General features: G+C 43.3%; 2 protein-coding genes across 2 annotated transcripts; both read left to right on the top strand.

Annotated features, from left to right (window-relative positions):
* Positions 1–4,213: 4,213 nt before the first annotated feature.
* Positions 4,214–7,723, top strand: rps13 (ribosomal protein S13). The gene is made up of 6 exons (XM_008294267.1): positions 4,214–4,315; positions 4,807–4,855; positions 4,960–5,038; positions 5,991–6,160; positions 6,615–6,715; positions 7,648–7,723. Exons 1-6 carry the CDS (start codon positions 4,293–4,295, stop codon positions 7,679–7,681), a joined length of 456 nt encoding a protein of 151 aa, XP_008292489.1. The 5' UTR covers positions 4,214–4,292; the 3' UTR covers positions 7,682–7,723.
* A 625-nt stretch (positions 7,724–8,348) lies between these two features.
* Positions 8,349–12,691, top strand: LOC103366520 (protein phosphatase 1, regulatory subunit 15B-like). The gene is made up of 3 exons (XM_008294279.1): positions 8,349–8,909; positions 9,495–10,840; positions 11,746–12,691. The coding sequence occupies exons 1-3, from the start codon at positions 8,747–8,749 to the stop codon at positions 11,953–11,955; spliced, it is 1,719 nt and encodes a 572-aa protein (XP_008292501.1). The 5' UTR covers positions 8,349–8,746; the 3' UTR covers positions 11,956–12,691.
* The last annotated feature ends 4,566 nt before the right edge of the window (positions 12,692–17,257 follow it).

Consider the following 17,257-nt stretch of genomic DNA (forward strand, 5'->3'; position numbering starts at 1 on the left):
GATTTCTAAGTCTGCTTGTTAGTACACTGATAAGTGTACTAAAAATAGGTGACATAGGTCAGGGTTGGGACGTAGATGGACTAGTAAATCGAGAGCTTCGCCTTGCGGCTCAGCTCCCTCTTCACCACGACAGTTCGATACAGCACCCGCATTACTGCTGACACTGCACCATTTTCCCATCACTTGTGAACAAGATCCCGAGAGACTTAAACTCCCTTGCTTGGGGAAGCTGCTCCCACCCCCACCTGGAGGGAGCCATCCACTGGCTTCTGGCCGAGGACCATGGCCTCGGACTTGGAGGTACTGATCCACATTCCCGCCGCTTTGCACTCGGCTGCAAACCACTCCGGTGCGTGCTGAAGGTCATGGTCTGATGAAGCCATCAGGACCACACTGTCCACAAAAAGCAGAGACGCGATCCTGAGGTCCCCAAAGCAGACACCCTCCTCACCCCGGCTGCACCTTAAAATAATGTCCATGATCACCACAAACAGTATTGGAGGCAGCCCTGGCGGAGCCCAACACCCACTGAGAACATGTTTGACTTTTTGCCAAGAATGTGGACACAGCGAGTGAGCCTGGTACCCCATACTCCCTCAGTACCCCCCACAGGGCCCCTCAGTGAACATGGTTATAGGCCTTCTCCAAATCCACAAAAACATGTAGACTGGCTGGTCGAACTCCCATGTCCCCCTCAGCAGCTCCGCAAGGGTAAAGAGCTGGTCCACTGTTCCACGACCAGGATGGAATCCGCATTGCTCCTCCTGAATCCAAGGTTCGACAAATGGTCGGAGCCTCCTTTCCAGCAACCGAGAGTAAACTTTCCTGGGGAGGCAGAGAAGTGTGATACTCTGGTAGTTGAAACACACTCTCCAGTCCCCCTTTTGAAAATGGGAACCACCACCCTGGTCTGCCACTCCACAGGCACTGTAAACGACTCCCACGCAACACTGAAGAGACGTGTCAGCCATGGCAGTCCAACAATGTCCAGAGCCTTTAGCATCTTAGGGGGAATCTCGTCCACACCTGGCACCTTGCCACAAGGAGTTTTTCATTACATCGGCGACCTCTGCCACAGATATGGACACAGAAACCCCCAAGTCTTCAGGCTCTGCCCCCTCGGCAGAGGACGTGCTTACCGGGTTCAGAAAGTGCTCCTTCCACTGCCCGACAAGGTCCCCAGTCTGGGTCAGCAGTTCTCCTCCCCGACTGTACACAGCCTGGGAAAATCCCTGCCTCCCCTTTCTGAGGCGTCGAACGGTTTGCCAGAATTTCCTCGAGGCTAGCCGAAAGTCCTTCTCCATAGCCTCCCCTCTCCCTTTAGCTTCCGCAACCGCTGCAGCTGCAGCCCTTTTGGTCAACCAGTAGCTGTCTGTTGCTTCAGTAGACCCCCAAGCCAACCAGGCCTGAAAAGTCTCCTTCAGTTTAATGGCTTCCTGGTGTCCACCAGCAGGTTTTGGGGTTGTTGCCACAACAGGCACCAGCAACCTTCTGGCCACAGCTCCGAACGGCCGCTTCTGCAGTGGGGGCGTTGAACATGGCCTAGTCCGACTCCATGTCCCCAACCTCCCCCGAGATGCAGGAGAAAGTCTTCCAGAAGTGGTAATTGAAAACCCCACGGACAGGGGCCTCCGCCAGACATCCCCAGTTCACCCTCACTACACGTTTGGGTTTTCCAGGTCTGTTTGGCATCCTTCTCTGCCATCGGATCCAACTCACCACCAGGTGGTGATCAGTTGACAGCTCCGCTCCTCTTTTCACTTCTCTCTTCCCCTCTGCACATGCAGTTGCAGACAGGTGACCCTCTCATTGTCTAGGGAGAACTCCAACAAGGCAGCACTCAGCCGGGGGAGTTTGGTCCCGGAGCCCTTGCTGTGCATGGAGGTTAACCTGACTATATCTAGCTGGTACCGCTTCACCTCCCGCACCAGCTCAGGTTCCTTCCCCACCAGTGGTTCCATGTCCTTAGAGCTACTGTACACCACCAGGGGGCCTGCTCCTGCCTACCACATGGTGGGCATAGCACCTGACCCCAATTTCCTGCTCTGTGGGTGGTGGGCCCTCTGGGCAGTGGCCCCACGTCTCTTTTTCGGGCTGTGCCCGACCGAGCCCCACGGGGACCCAAGGCTCAGCCACCAAGTGCTCTCTGGCGAGCTCCCCTCCAGGCCTGGCTCAGGAGGGATGTCCCAGTTTCCCTGGTCTGGGCGAGGTGGCGACTTTGCTCGTCTGTGTTGTCATCAGTGTGTTTGAATTGCTCTCTGTCTGGTCCTTCCCACAGAACCAATTTGCCATATATATTTATATATATACACAGACAATATTTACGGGAAGCAGAAACTGGGTCAAGAGTTGCAGGTAAACTGACTAGTGACTGATAACTAGAAAGCAGGTGGACACTGCATTTAATGCAAGGATGAGAGCTAGAGCAAGCACACACAAAGAGAACTATACTAGGCTGAGCAGAGGAGTAAACAAGCTACAGGAACAGAGTGCAAAAATAACTACAAAAAAAATCCAAGAAACTATAATTGAAATAACCAGAGAAGTAAATGGAAAATAATAAAGACTATATACAAAAAAAACTATGAAACAACGCTATATACAAATTTACAAAAGGACCCAGCATGAGAATGACGTTTACAGACTGAGGGGGAAGGAGAAGGGGAGAGGTGGCAAGCGGCGTGGCTGGTGGTGGAAGCCGATGTGAGTAAAGCCGGTGGCAGAGGACAGGCATGGTGACATGGTGGTGAACCATTGACTGTTTCCAGGAATGAAGCAGCAAAACTGGAGCAAATGAACAGAGTGTTGACCAAGAGCTTCAGTCAGCGGGGTGGGTCCAGACTGGAGCAGAGAAAAAACACAGGCTAGCGAAATCTTCAGGGCACGGAGCAAAGAACCAGAACAGAGACAGGGCAAACTAGCAGAGAGAGCTTTACGGTCTGGCGTCATGTCGTGGTCTGCAGTCAGCTTATTTTGGAACCAGGTGAAGAGTGGTGAATAGATGACCATGCCCATACCATGCCCCGCCGCAGTGAAAGCACTCCAGGTAATCAGCAGGATCACTGCACCTGTTCTCTTACACGCACCAATCAATGCACGCCCACCTAGGGAAAAGGGAGAGGGGAGGGGCGGACAGGGAAAGAGAAGCTGCACTAGGCAGTGTCAGGCGAAGGGCATGTCAGCATCCCTGAACTTCCAAATCTCCCTCCAGAAGTTCACTGTGTTTTTTTGTTTCATTCCACTTGCTAAGATGGATGGCACGCCAATGCTGTACAATCTTGTCTGTCTCTGCAGGAGAGTAGCCAAGGAGCTTGACTACTTTTTTCTATTTCTCCCAGGCTTTTATTGTGCTGTATAGTTTCCTCGACATTAAAAACGGACATGAACCGTACTGCTTCAGTGTTGTTCGGCAATCTCACCCTCAGCTCATTTGTGTGTAGCTCAGGTGCCTTTGAATCAAGAAGGTAACCACGTATGGTTTGGGACTGATGTATCCATCAATTGGCTCTTCGAGTACATCAGTGTTTGCCAGTGGATGCTGCACTCTGCAACTCAGACTTTATCAGGCTTATCAAACTGTCAAGAAGTTTAAGAGGATGTGTCTGCGCTCCCTCAAAAGCCTTGATGACCAACTGTACCTCACCCAGCACTGACTTCAAAAAAGTCAGATACAAAATGTTTTGAGGATCACTCTACATTGAGTATAAAACCTCAGCCATGTAACATACATATTTGAATTAAAGATATCTGTAATGAGAAACCCCATACACATCAATGGGGAAAGTGATGTCATTCGTCCTAGGAGGAATTACGTTGTAGATATCTGTAATTACAACTGTGGATAGGAACAACGTCATTGTGGATATCTGATGTGTTCATTTTGACTAGGAATAATTGAATTGCGGATATCTGTATTACATATCCAGACTAGCTATTTAATGTTAAAAGGGCTTGCCATATCCGACTGCAGCTGGGACCGCTGCGCCTGACTACTGACCATAGACCACCTGAGACTGCTTCGGAACGGGGAGGAGCTCATGACAGCACCCACTGCTCGTTGACGACAATATCTGCCCAACGATACGTGCTTTCACTTCAAACTGTCCAAAACCCCACAAGTATCCAATAACACCAGAAAAATTCGCTAGTCGCTGTTCACAAAATAAAAGTCGCCAAGACAATTTGGAAAGTCGCCGTCAACAATACGTCTCTGCGTCATTGCGTCACTTCCGACGCAGGCGCAAAATACCATTTTGTGTCGCGTGTGCGGCCTCTCTTCCTCTACCGCCATCATGGGTCGCATGCACGCTCCCGGGTGAGCTCTCTTTTTATCAATTTAAGATAGATTTTTATTTCGGTAGGTCAGTATTAGGTGCCAGATATAGCTTATAAACATGTCTTGGTTGACTGAGGACCGAAATTAGCTCTTTTATTCACCTTGTAAGCGACAAATTGACTTAGATACCCGCACCGTCAAATCGACCACCACCTCCAGTTAGCTTGCATTAGCAAAGTTAGCATACTTGCTACTCACCACGATTTTACTCCCTCACTGTAATTTCCTAATTAGACATAGATACGTCAGACAGTCCCAACTTAAACCCATTTTCTTTTCGAGTTAAAGCACTGTTAGCCAAACACTACGTTAGATTTCACAATATGTAGCCGTAGCACGACCATGAAGCTAGCATTAACCGGCCCGTCAACGCTGAAAAGATTCTAGAAATAGTTTTCTTAATTTCCTGTTGACAGGATTGTAATATTTGCTTTTGCTCACCTAACTTGTTTTTTCTCTCTTTTCTACAGAAAGGGCTTGTCCCAGTCAGCTCTGCCTTACAGGCGCAGTGTTCCCACTGTGAGTATACATGCATTATGTTTTAGCTTTGCATAATGATAACTAGCAAACTATTGGAGAGCCCGCGTGATAGCTAATGATATGAACTTTTTTTTTTTCTATAGTGGCTGAAACTCACATCTGATGATGTGAAAGAGCAGATCTTTAAGCTGGCCAAAAAGGGCCTGACTCCCTCTCAGATCGGTAAGTTTTCATTTGGGAGAAGTTGACAATTAACATCCATTTTTGTAGTGTTAATTTTCCAACACTGGAATTGCAGTTAGTTGTCTATTACAGATCTCAAAAATGACCTGTATTTTTTAACTGAGTGCGTTCATGTAAGCTAAAGACATTGGTGACATATGATTACACTATGTAAGATATTTGAGACTATTACTGACATTGGAGTTTATAGAGCTTTCCATTATCCCCAAAATGACCCCAACATCTTCCAAAACCATCGAATAATTTTTCCCCCCTAACAAAACAATTGTTGTATGCTCATATTTCATATGTCAGGTGAACAGTATAGCTTGTAGAGCCACAAATGTGACACTTGCAGAAATATCAATGCAGTTTACTACTTTAGCAGAACAGTCACAGCTTGGCTTGACAAAATAACAAACAGTATTTCAACATAGTTTTTGTAGGGGGTTATGGTTATCATGCTTATTTTTTAAAATTATTCTTATTGTTACAGCAAAGCACTGGCATAACTGACATACAGTACACCGTTATTTGATATTCTGTCATTGCAAATTTGTGCTGTGCAAAGCTACAGAGAAAAGACATTCAGTCAAAAACTACAAAAGTTGCTACTGTCGGCATAAAACTGTTTTAAACGGTTTTTGTCTTCCTTTGCACACACATTTTGAGTGTATGTAGTTTGGAGAAAAAAAAGTTTTTGTAGACAGGCATCAGCACAATTTTTTCTGTTTTCAATTTTTGTTTTTCAACACTATGTTCTTGAAACCTTGAAATTGTGCTTTTGAAACAGTATTAGTAGATTACTTGTGTTTTCTTTGTTATTATTTTTGATGAAATCCAATAATAATAATGATCATAGATCCAGAGGGTGACATGACAAATGCACGAAGAAAAGTTCTGGTTTGTGAGCAACATACAAAGTTTTAAGCCTGTTTGTTGCTTTGTCCAGGTGTGATTCTGAGGGACTCCCATGGTGTTGCCCAGGTACGTTTTGTCACTGGTAACAAAATCCTGAGGATCCTTAAGTCCAAGGGTCTGGCCCCTGACCTGCCTGAGGATCTCTACCACCTCATCAAGAAGGCTGTGGCAGTCAGGAAGCATCTGGAGAGAAACAGAAAGGTATGCCAAAGCTCGGTCCATTAGTTGGGTCAGATATGAAAACAGTAATGTTTAGATTTGTTTCACCAGTGTTAGAGTGACATCATAGGTACTTTTCTGCAGTTTTGTGAGGATTTATAGAAGGTCTATTTCCAAGGTGCCTTAAAGTAGTTACTGTAAATTCCAAGTGCCACCAAATGTTCCTCCTGTTTGGAGGAGAAAGCAGTCATAAAATATAGAGATTGATGGAAACTAAAATTCGACAGTGCTTCAGTAGAAATGCTTTATATCCCTTGAATTTATTTTATTTATTTATATTCCCAAAAGAGTGCGTAATGTGATGGTAATCAAAAGGAAACTGCAATGGTGAATGTGCTTGTGGCAAAGACTATTGGAGTTTACATGGTTGGATGCACACATTTGGCCATTTTAAAATGTGTTAGACTTCATACCCATAATGTTACTTTACTTCCAGGACAAGGATGCCAAGTTCCGCCTGATTCTTATTGAGAGCAGGATCCACAGGCTGGCCCGTTACTACAAGACCAAGAGAGTACTGGCCCCCAACTGGAAGTAGTAAGTATTGGTTCTGCTGTTCCTTCTTATATTTGGTTTCGAGCATCACTTTCCCGAATTTGATTATGCTCGTACAATGTAACTGTGCAAAGGTATGACAAGTGGTGACAAAGTTAAAATCTGTTTCATTTCTATGACACCAATAACTGTCCTTAATGAGCTGCATGTATGTAAAAATTGCACAATTCATTGTCCTGCTCTTCACGTTTTTTAAGAGTAGTGATATTTCTGTTGTGCCAGAAAAAAAGCTGGAGGTAAATTAGCAGAGTGGCTACTTGGTGCCATCTCTGCCAGTCCCCTTCACACAATTTCACCTTCATTCAAGTTATTTATGTATTTTCCGGTCATTTGTGGAACCAAACACATGGATTATCATTGATCCCTTTTTAAAATAATGATTACAAAAATGATACAGCCTGGCCAAAAGCAAGAATGGACAGAACTCACAAATTAAACGATAAATAGTTGTTTCAGTATACCATAAAAAAAGAAATCCATTGACTTTATGTTGAAGCTCTTGGGTTTGTCACCCTGTGTATTATGTATAAGCAGCATATTAAACCAAAGAAATAGTTAATTAACACACAGTGCTGTTGCTTACAGATGTGTTAATTTAATCAATATCTAGAGCTAATCCCATTAGCATCTTCAGTGTAGCATGGTATATAAACAAGATATTGAATGGCAGTATAACAAACAGTTTTGATAGTACAAAGTGACTTTTGTGGATATAGTACAGATAAAAATGTAACACACTCATACTTAATGTGCAAATATCTGATTAAAACTATGATAGTGTGTTATAAATAGTTTATTACCAGCTTTTGTGCTGCCTATAAATGATGAGTGTGGGGTTAAAGTGTAAGATCCTGTTTACTGTTTGTAATTTTAAGGAGTGCTGACACTAATGTTGTTTTTCTTTCTGTTTACAGCGAGTCCTCTACAGCTTCTGCTCTGGTGGCATAAACTCTACACTTTTTGGATTAATAAAACAGTTTAAATTGGGAATTGTCCAGTTGTCTTTTTCTAATATAGCTAAGTTCATACAATTTAAAGCATGATGAGACATTTTACCATGTTTATAAATGGTTTTTGCTGAGTTTATCATAGCTCAGGCATTTCCTGTGAATGGGAATGTGGACTATAAACCTTTAAACTGTTGTGATACCAGTGGTGTTGTTAGGTCTAGGTGTGTCAGACTGGCCTTGAATATAGTCTTGGGTTTTTTATTCTCATGAAAGAAAAATAGTCCTGGATCTTCTAATCTGTCCTCAGAAAAAGATATGATAAAGGTGACGTACTATTGATATGGTTGCCAAAATTACTACTAAATGGATTTAATTAAAAACATTTCCAATTTGAGAACCACTGGAATGGGAGTTTGCACTGATTGTGATATTAATGTAGAACATGTGCTAAGTATAGAAAGAATGTAGGATGGCTATATTTTAGTTTATACTCTCAAATAAAATGGTGCAATTATGAGATTAAAATTTGAAGACTGCTGTGATACAACGAAAATGAAAGTTGATTTGTTTCGAGTCGTTGGGAAATCCTGTAAACACCTATATTTAACTTGAATTTCACTGGATTGTCGGGGAGATTTGATCACGGGTGTGAGAATAGGACTTCCCGGAGGCTCAAGAAATTACAGACACTTTCTATGCGTCATACGTCGGGGGCTGGGCTTGTGACGCGGTGGCAGCTGCTCTGGCCAATCCCTGCGCTGCCTGACGTCACCGTGTTTATTTTAACAGTCGGTGTTGCAACAGCGAGACATTCCGTTCTACTACAACAATAACGATAACATCGCGGTGAAACATGGAGCAACTACACGAAATTATCTGACGAAGGAGATCCAAAAAATGGCACGGAATTGCCGAAAAATGAAGCGACAGCACATCGACGCTTTTCTGTCACCGACAAATACGCGAAATCCGTTGGTTTTCGACGAGGAATACCAGAATACGTGAGAGTTTTTCTCAACGCAGACGCCGTAGTAATCCGAGGAGGGGAAGACAGACGTAAAAAATGGCCACGACTGTTGGTACCGTGAGAGGCTCCGAGCGGACGGCGATGGAGAGGTTCGGCAGCGGAGGGATGGCGCTTTTGCCTTGGACTAAACAGATGCTGACTGTGTTGTGGGAACAGCTTCGGCTGCTGGTTCAAGTCATTTACTACTCTTTCATGTCAGGTAAGCACTGAACATTAAACCGTTGGTACTTTGTCTCTCCCGCGTTGTTCATTTGAATACAACGCCTCCATGATCGTGGCGAAGTTTAACCGTTGTGATGTGTTTACTGTCACTGGAAAGTCCAAAATCCAGCTGAGTGGGTGAAGGACTACTACTTTATCTCAGGTCACATAGTAGCTATTGTTAACGATGCAGTAAATTGTGTTAACCCTGGTAGTCTCACCAACTGTGTGTTTGTAGTGGCCACTTATTAATTTTAAATACGACAGTGACTAACTTCTGTCGTATACACCTTCTGTCTGCCAGCTCTTAATCATCATAGTTATCAAGTCCTTAAGCACCACACAATGAGTCTTTGTCAACAGTTTACGAATCGGGAAGCACTATTCTGCTGTCAGCTTTGACAAAGCAAAGCGAATGTGACTCTTCACCTGGATTAATACAACAAATATAGTACAATAATACCCCACTCGAAAATACCATCTGACAGAGTAAAATAGCTTAACATCATGACTACTGTCTCAAATACTTTGCTTTTAAATCAATCTCTGTTGAATTTTAATCTACTATTTTTTTGTTTTTCAGTTTTCCAGATGTTCAGGTTCGAAGTTCACGTTCGAATCACAGACGAGACAGGTCAACACATCCAGCACATGACCACAGCAGCAAACCCATCTGAATCCTTCCTGTTCTCCTCGTTGTTTGACGGTGATAACGGAGTCATGGTTGGTGGTTCAAATCCCCTCTCTAACTTCTGTGCCGACGTTGGCGACCCCTTCGCTGGGAAATCCACTGCTGAGGCCTTGCTGTCCAGTCTGCGTGCTGACGATCTGTGCTGCGGACTTGTGGACGACTTTGTGTCCAGAACAGCTGGTAAAGAAGAGGGCATCTTTCTTGGACACCAATCCAGCTGGAAAATGGGCTTCAACGGCGACTGGAACATCTTTGTATCAAGCAGTGACAGTTCTGGTCCAAACAACACCAGCCATAAGAAGAGTGAGAAGGTTTTCAACCAGGATACAAGGAAGGAGAAAGTTTACAAACAGGACACTTCAGAGGAGGAGAGAAGCTCTCACTGGAGCAGCGAGGAAGACCAGAACGTAGCAGAATTTGAGAGTGAGGAAAGTAGGGCGCTTTGGGAGTCTCTGTCAAAATCTAGTGATCCTTACAACCCCTTCTTTTTCTCAGCCTGCATTTCAACTAGCCCAAACATGGGGAAAAGTAAAAGTGAAACGCCAGACAGTAGTGATTCTGACTTTATGTCAGTGAGCAAGGCCAGCGAGGAGATGTTGGGGTCTCAAGGCCTGAATATCTGGGTCAGCCGCTCTGATAGTGAGAGCAGTTGGAGCAGTTGGGCCAGCTCAGATGGTTCGACCCCTGACATCGACAAGGAGGAAAGCGAGAGGCTCTGGGACTTCTTTAGCAGTCCTGAAGACCCTTACAATCCCATGTGCTTCACTGCGTGTACAGTCAGTAGTAACACTCCTCAAGTCACCACCACAGTCTCTAGACAACAGGCCTCACTTCCTGCACCTCCCTCCAAGTCTGAGACTGACACTGAGGAGAAGGAGAGCAGCTTTCCTCCTTCATCTGAGGATGAAGAAGAACAGCTGTGGAAGTGTCTCTCCCAAAAGGATGACCCATACCACCCTCTGAACTTCCAAGCCTGTTTCCAGAGCTCCTCAACACCAGCAACACTCCACCACCAAGACGATTCAGATTTCTTTGATGTCCACTTTGAGAAAAATTCACCTGCAAAGGGCAAGAAACGGGGAAAAGCTTCCAGAAAATCTAGAGCTACCAAGCCCATCCTGCCAGAGAGGCAGTTTCAGCATCACTGCCATTCAGACAAAACCATGGTGCCATGGAAAAGACCTGGACAAACACCCCCAGTGGAGAAGGACAACAAGACCAGCACCATTCAGAAAAAGGTCATTATCTATTAACAAATTATAGTCAAACTTTAAGATAGAATTACATAAAGCTCTAATGGAAACCACGTGGAGCTTGAAATAAAGAAGTCTATTTAGTAGACCACAGAACATTGAAACAGTCTTTCAATACATCAAGAAAAGGGGTTTAAAATGTAACTCTGACATCAGCTGTACACTAAATGGCTTAAATCAAAAGCAATACAGACATGTTTATACATATCAAGTGCAAGCATGAATTTTTTTTAAGTGTCAGTTTTCAGATCTAAGACAGACAGCTTTGCCTTCGGACAGATAACACTCCTCAGTTTCTTTGGCCTTAGGAGATACAGCAGACATGTGATCACATATTTAAAGTTGGTCCATTAATATCACATGGGAGTGTCCTCTGCTGACTGTTGCGACCTCTTGTGAGTCAAAGTCACAGATAAGAGTTAATTCCTGCCACAGTGGACACACTGTAATGCAGTGTGTTAAGCTGAGTTGTTGTTTGTTGTCAGTTAGCAACACTGTTGGTCGTCATGACGAGGTGTCATGTGACTCCAGTGAGTCAGCAGAGAGTTTAACTTCCACATGGACTGAATGAAGTTGCAGCAGTATTGCAAGGCTGGTCAACAGACACAGTGTACATCTTTGTCAGCAAATACACCCTGAGGTAGAAAGATGATTAGCTGGTTTACTCTATTTTCATGTCTGTCTCGTCAGGATTAGTGTTGGAAAGTGCAGGGTGTTTTCACAAAGTTGTTGGTCTTTATAAAACTTAGCTCTGAAAAACCTGATAACCATATTTCTTAGTGACTCTTAATTCCTCTAAGAAGCTTATAATCCCAAAAGAAGAGTACATAGACATCCTGTTGATGAACAAAATATACTGACTTTTTGTTTTCATTTCTTCTGGATTTCAGGTGCGTTTTTCTCCTCTTGTCCATGTTCATGTCATGTGGACCTGGCCATTTGCTCGGCAGGCATCTCGTAAAGGACACTGGGAAGAAATGGCACGAGACCGCGACCGCTTCCGGAGGCGCATTAGGGAAACGGAGCAGGCCATTGGCCACTGTTTCACCCAGTCACACCGGGAGAAGATGCAGGCATACCTGGACCGTGCCTTGGAATGAATTAAAGGTCCTGAACACTGAATGTTTCATTTCCTTTTTGGATGACAACTTGTGATTGGTTGCAATGCAACAGTGATTTTGATGTAGGCCAATTAGATGTTTGATGTTAGGCCAATCTAAATGTTTGGTGTCAAGTTGAACAACCTTGTACCTCAAAAGGATTTCTACATTGTGTACCTGTTGCACTGACTGACACTTTCCCATATTAACCTCAGCATTACTGTGTGGAATGTTGTTTTTGTATGCCTTATATACTGACCTAGTAATGTAACTTATTTATGCCCTATGGAGCTTGTTTTTTATTTTTTACTGTTGGTTTGTATATGTTTTTATATGTGTGAAGAAACCACAGTGGTGAGTGTAGAAGTTCAAAGTAGAAAATGATGATATCATAAGAAAGCAGAGCTTTGCAGTACAAAGTGTTTTGAAAGGTTTTATTTAAGCATGCTGGATACAAATCAAGTTCTGGTGCAATTTTTGACTTGCTGTTAAAATGTTTTACACCTTGATATTTCTGTTTTTGTCTTGTATTTTCCTATTGCATATAATCACAGCCTTTTAGTGCCGAGTGTAAAGATGTGTGTTTTTATGATTATATGGCCCGAAACATTCACAACACTTTGTCCTTTGTGACTCACTCAGCTTCTCATGGTAACATCATGCACATCAGAAAATTGTCTGTAGCAAATTGATCTTTAGGTGCTTTGTTGAATCAATAAAAATTTGGTACACTTTATGCCACAGTTTTGTGTTTTGAAGTTGTCACAACCTGACTAAAGGTTTAACATGAAAGGTTTATTCCATGTTCAGTGTCTGGTTCTAGTGAGGGGAAGAGGAGACGGTGCGCAGGGTCCCACAAATAGGCAAACAACACAAATCTTTTTCTTCTTTTATGCTGAAAATGCTGCATAACACAGTACAGTAACAGTGTTACACACCTCCAGCTGCAGTCAAACAAACCAGTTTAACCTCTCACCCGTTTGGGTCCCACCCAGTGTGATTAGCCCGGGTGTCACCTTCCCAACACATTCATGGGAGTATTCACCTGTGTGTCACTTTCATCTATGCAGCTAACACCATTGTGTGGTTTGTTTGTGCTTCACTCATGACTTTCTGTGTAAGCACTGATTTGCAAGTCAAAGGATGTCTCGATGTCCACTTTAAAACCTTGTTACACAAACTGGAGGTTCAGACGTGGCATGTAAGCTTTACTGAAGTAATGACTTAACAGCCTAATGTAAGGACTACATTCAGATGTTGGAACAATAGATGTGTCACCTGAGCATTCATAAAAGGTTCAACTTTCAACCACATTTTGCTTGCTTTTATCCCAGATTACTTTTGACCAAATCTTTGCTAAGTGATTTTCAGAATGTGTATGTAGTCTCTTGTGATGTTGTGATGTTGTGTTTTTGTTACTGCTTATGTTACAAATTAGTTAACTGTCTGCAAATTATTCTAAATACTATCTGGGCATATATTTTTGCTTTTCCATCCTAACTCATCCCTGTGTAATATCTTACAGCTCCTTCATCACTTCCTTCTCATGTGCATTATCATTCTTAGTTGCCCTCACCTACACACACACACACACACACACACATTCAGCAGCTAATAATTTCCCAGTGGGCTGTGAGTCTCCGTGCAGACTGACTGCTGTAAGGCTGTCATAAGACAAGCTAAAAAACACAAATGATGAAATAACTTTCCTTAGGGATGAAATCAATTAGCAGCTCACCTCCCTCTCCCTCTCCCACACACACACACACACCAACACCAGCAGACAGGTTTGTGCACAGGTGAGCAGTCACTGACACTGTTGCTGTGTCAACCCAGCGGTGGGTCTTCTGCTGATGCTGTCCCACCTCCCTCCCTCCCTCCCTCCCTTCCACATGTTGTGTATGTAATTCATCACCTGCTGCTCACACACAGAAAAAAAAAAGGTTCTTTGAGGTTAGTGGTTTGAAGGAGAGCCAAAATAATTCAAAGATCCCTTTAATGTTTTATCATGGTTTGGTTGGGTTATATTTTGTTATTAATGACTTGAAGCATTTTATATATTTAAACAGCACTAGAAACAAATCTGCCGAGGTCTTAAGCAAGGAATTCATTTTCAGGGAACTGTTTAAGGGCTGCAAGGTGGCGCAGTTGGTTAGCACTGTTGCCTCGCAGCAAGAAGGTTTCCGGTTCGCATCCTGGTGGGGGATCTTTCTGTGTGGAGTTTGCATGTTCTCTCCATGCAGCGTGGGTTCTCTCTGGCTTCCTCCCACACAGTCCAAAAACATGCTGAGGTTAATTGGTGATTGTAAATTGTCCATAGGTGTGAATGTGAGTGTGTTTGGTTGTCTGTCTCTAAGTGTAGCCCTGTGATAGACTGGTGACCTGTCCAGGGTGTCCCCTGCCTTCGCCCTAAGTCAGCTGGGATAGGCTCCAGCCCCCCGCGACCCTAGTGAGGATTAAGAGGTGTATAGATAATGGATGGATGGAACTATTTAATCATTTAAGAGTTTTAATCCTGTTTAATCAAACTAAGGTAATTTAGAAACGCGTGATCTGTAAAAACAAAAAACAAAACAAAAAAATTAAGGAAACACAATAAAAGACAATGCAGTTTTTTGTTTTAGGAAGAAATACAAACATATATCTATTTATTGCTGTTAAGATAAAACAGTTGTTTTGTTTTTTTTTGTGATCCACAGATTAAAGGATAGACACTATTTGATGTAAACGATGTGGTTTCTTATTTTAGGCTAAAATTTGAACAAATACACTTTCCAAGACTACAAGCTACTACATGGAGCCTGGGTTATGGTTTTTATTTCTTTGCTTGAGCCCTTTTGATTTGTTAAGAAATGTGAAAATGTGTTGCTACTGATGTTTTGCATCCATCAATGTTTTCTTGTTTTTTTTTGTTTTTTTTTACAGCCATCAAAACATGATGTTCCTATGATGCAAGCCTGTGGTAAATTAGGAATGCACATTTTTGAGATGCTCTGTCTGTCTGCCAGGGACATTGGAGTCTGACCTGTTGACACCAGCTGTGAGCTGAGGACCAAACCCTCATGTGTGCTCAAGAGCACCGCAGCAGGACCTGTGACTTCCCAATACACTACAGCTTCTCCTCCATTACTGCCTTTTCTTTCCCTTCCCGTCTTCTTGTTGAACCCACTCCTCCTTCCTTGTATCTCCATCTTTCTTCCCCTCATCCCCTCCCAGTATCATCAGCTCTGTGGCCTAGGCGACCCCGTCTCTAGGCAACCGGCAGGAGTGGCGAGGCATTGAAAGGATTGCAGGTGATTGCAGCAGCGGTAGAATCAGCAGCAGCAACAGCAGCAGCAGAGGCAGTGGGCTTTCAGTCGCACACACATACACACACACACACACACACACACACACACACACACACACACACACACGGTTGCCCCTTTAACTCGCCTGCCAGAGGAAGGTATCTCTGGGGCCACAATTAGCTGATGATGCAACCTTCCAGCAGCTATTGTGTCTGACACCAGCTCATACAGGCAGACTGCATGAAATGAAAAAGGCAACAAATCTGTTTTCCCTGTGTGTTATACAATGCAATTAATGAAAATCAGTAATATTAGATCGATGCTGGTTTCACACTTGTCCATTTTTGCATTTACCTTTGCAATACTATACATGTTTGAACTTGCTCTTTACGAACTACATTCATCTGTATTCTGTGTTTGCTTAACATTTGCATTCAGCATCCACAGTAGATGATTGCCTTTGCCGGCTCAGTGATAATCAAAATGAAACCTTCCTGAGCCCTTCAGGCAGCTCCAAAAACACTCCACAAAACACAGAACGCTTTACCTTCATCTTAAGAGAACACATAAAACTATAAGTAAAGAAATGCTCCCTATCATTATCATTCCAAACCCTGTTATGACACAGTCAGACATCAACACATGTGGATCAGTGGCTCTGACCAACACCCAGACGAGTTGAAGTACAGGAAGACCTGCAGTTTTACATAGGAACCACTGGGGGAGGGCAGCTCTTCCGTGGTACGTGACAGAACACACACACACACACACACACACACACACACACACCATGTTTACTTATTGATGACAATAAAGGCCACAAAATAGGCCACAACTGCCTGTCATTTATTTTTCCTTCAAACTACAACAGATTTTTATAAATATCCTTGTGACTGCAGTGCAATTAAAAGTCAAGAAAAGGGATCACTGTCGAAAATTCAAACAGCTGATATGTTGAAAATGAATTCTTTAATATGAAATTTGTTCCATGCTTCACTATTACTCCAGTCTGTAACTCAACAGTGTTATACAGTATATAAAGAAATGTACGATCTTGGCTGTGACACTTTAAAATGGAACCGATGTTTTGTTCTTTAAGTGCAGATACATATGATTTTAAAAACAAAATAGTCTCTGCTTAGTGTTACATATTTGGAGCTTCCTTCTACACCCAGAAGACCATATTTAACGATTATTATCTGTATCACAGGCAACAGAAAGACGTCCAACTGCGAAACAGCAACATAACTCTGCTGCCCTCATGTGGTAAAACATGTATATTAAAGTACTGGCACTGTTCATTCAGGGAACTTCCAGACTAGTGAAGTATCAAAGTCAAAGCCTGAAAGCTTGACCCTCGCAATGAGGCCATCTGGTGGCTCTGCTATTCTGTAGGGAGCATGAATTAGGTCCATTTGTCCTTTTGGAATCACTGCAAAGTAGCTGTGAGTGATCACTTCATCCTATGATGGAACATTTCTGTCCTGATGGGAGTGCTCTCTTTCTTGTCTCTTTCCTTTCGTTGTCCTTTCTAGTCCACAATTATTAATCTCTTGTTTCACTTGTCTTAAGGGAGCTTACGGCCGTACAGCGGTAAGATCACTCACTCTGCCGCAAAGTCTGCAACCAAAACAGCGCACAGAGCGCTCACCCTGAACGCTTTTCAGAGAACTACAGAAGACAGCTTTTTAAACTTTTTATCCAACTAACTTATTTAACTTCATAATCACTGATTCTGAGTCCCAGTTACCAGGTGAAACCAATTCTGACTTCAGGATCTGACTGAAGAGTTGGACCTCCTGCCCATTGACACCATCAACAAGCTGGTGGACAGTATGCCATGATGTCTTTACGCATTGATCCGTGTCAGGGGTGGTCATACTCAATATTAGTGACTGAGGGACATTTAAAGAGTAATATTGGACATTCTAATGCATGAAATCCCTCAAATCAATCCCACTACACATCAAACTGCCACCTGCAAAAGTTCTCGGATGACTCTGCCATCGTCG

Source organism: Stegastes partitus, unplaced genomic scaffold (assembly GCF_000690725.1).
Source record: "Stegastes partitus isolate 25-593 unplaced genomic scaffold, Stegastes_partitus-1.0.2 Scaffold21, whole genome shotgun sequence".
Classification (NCBI taxonomy): domain Eukaryota; kingdom Metazoa; phylum Chordata; class Actinopteri; family Pomacentridae; genus Stegastes; species Stegastes partitus.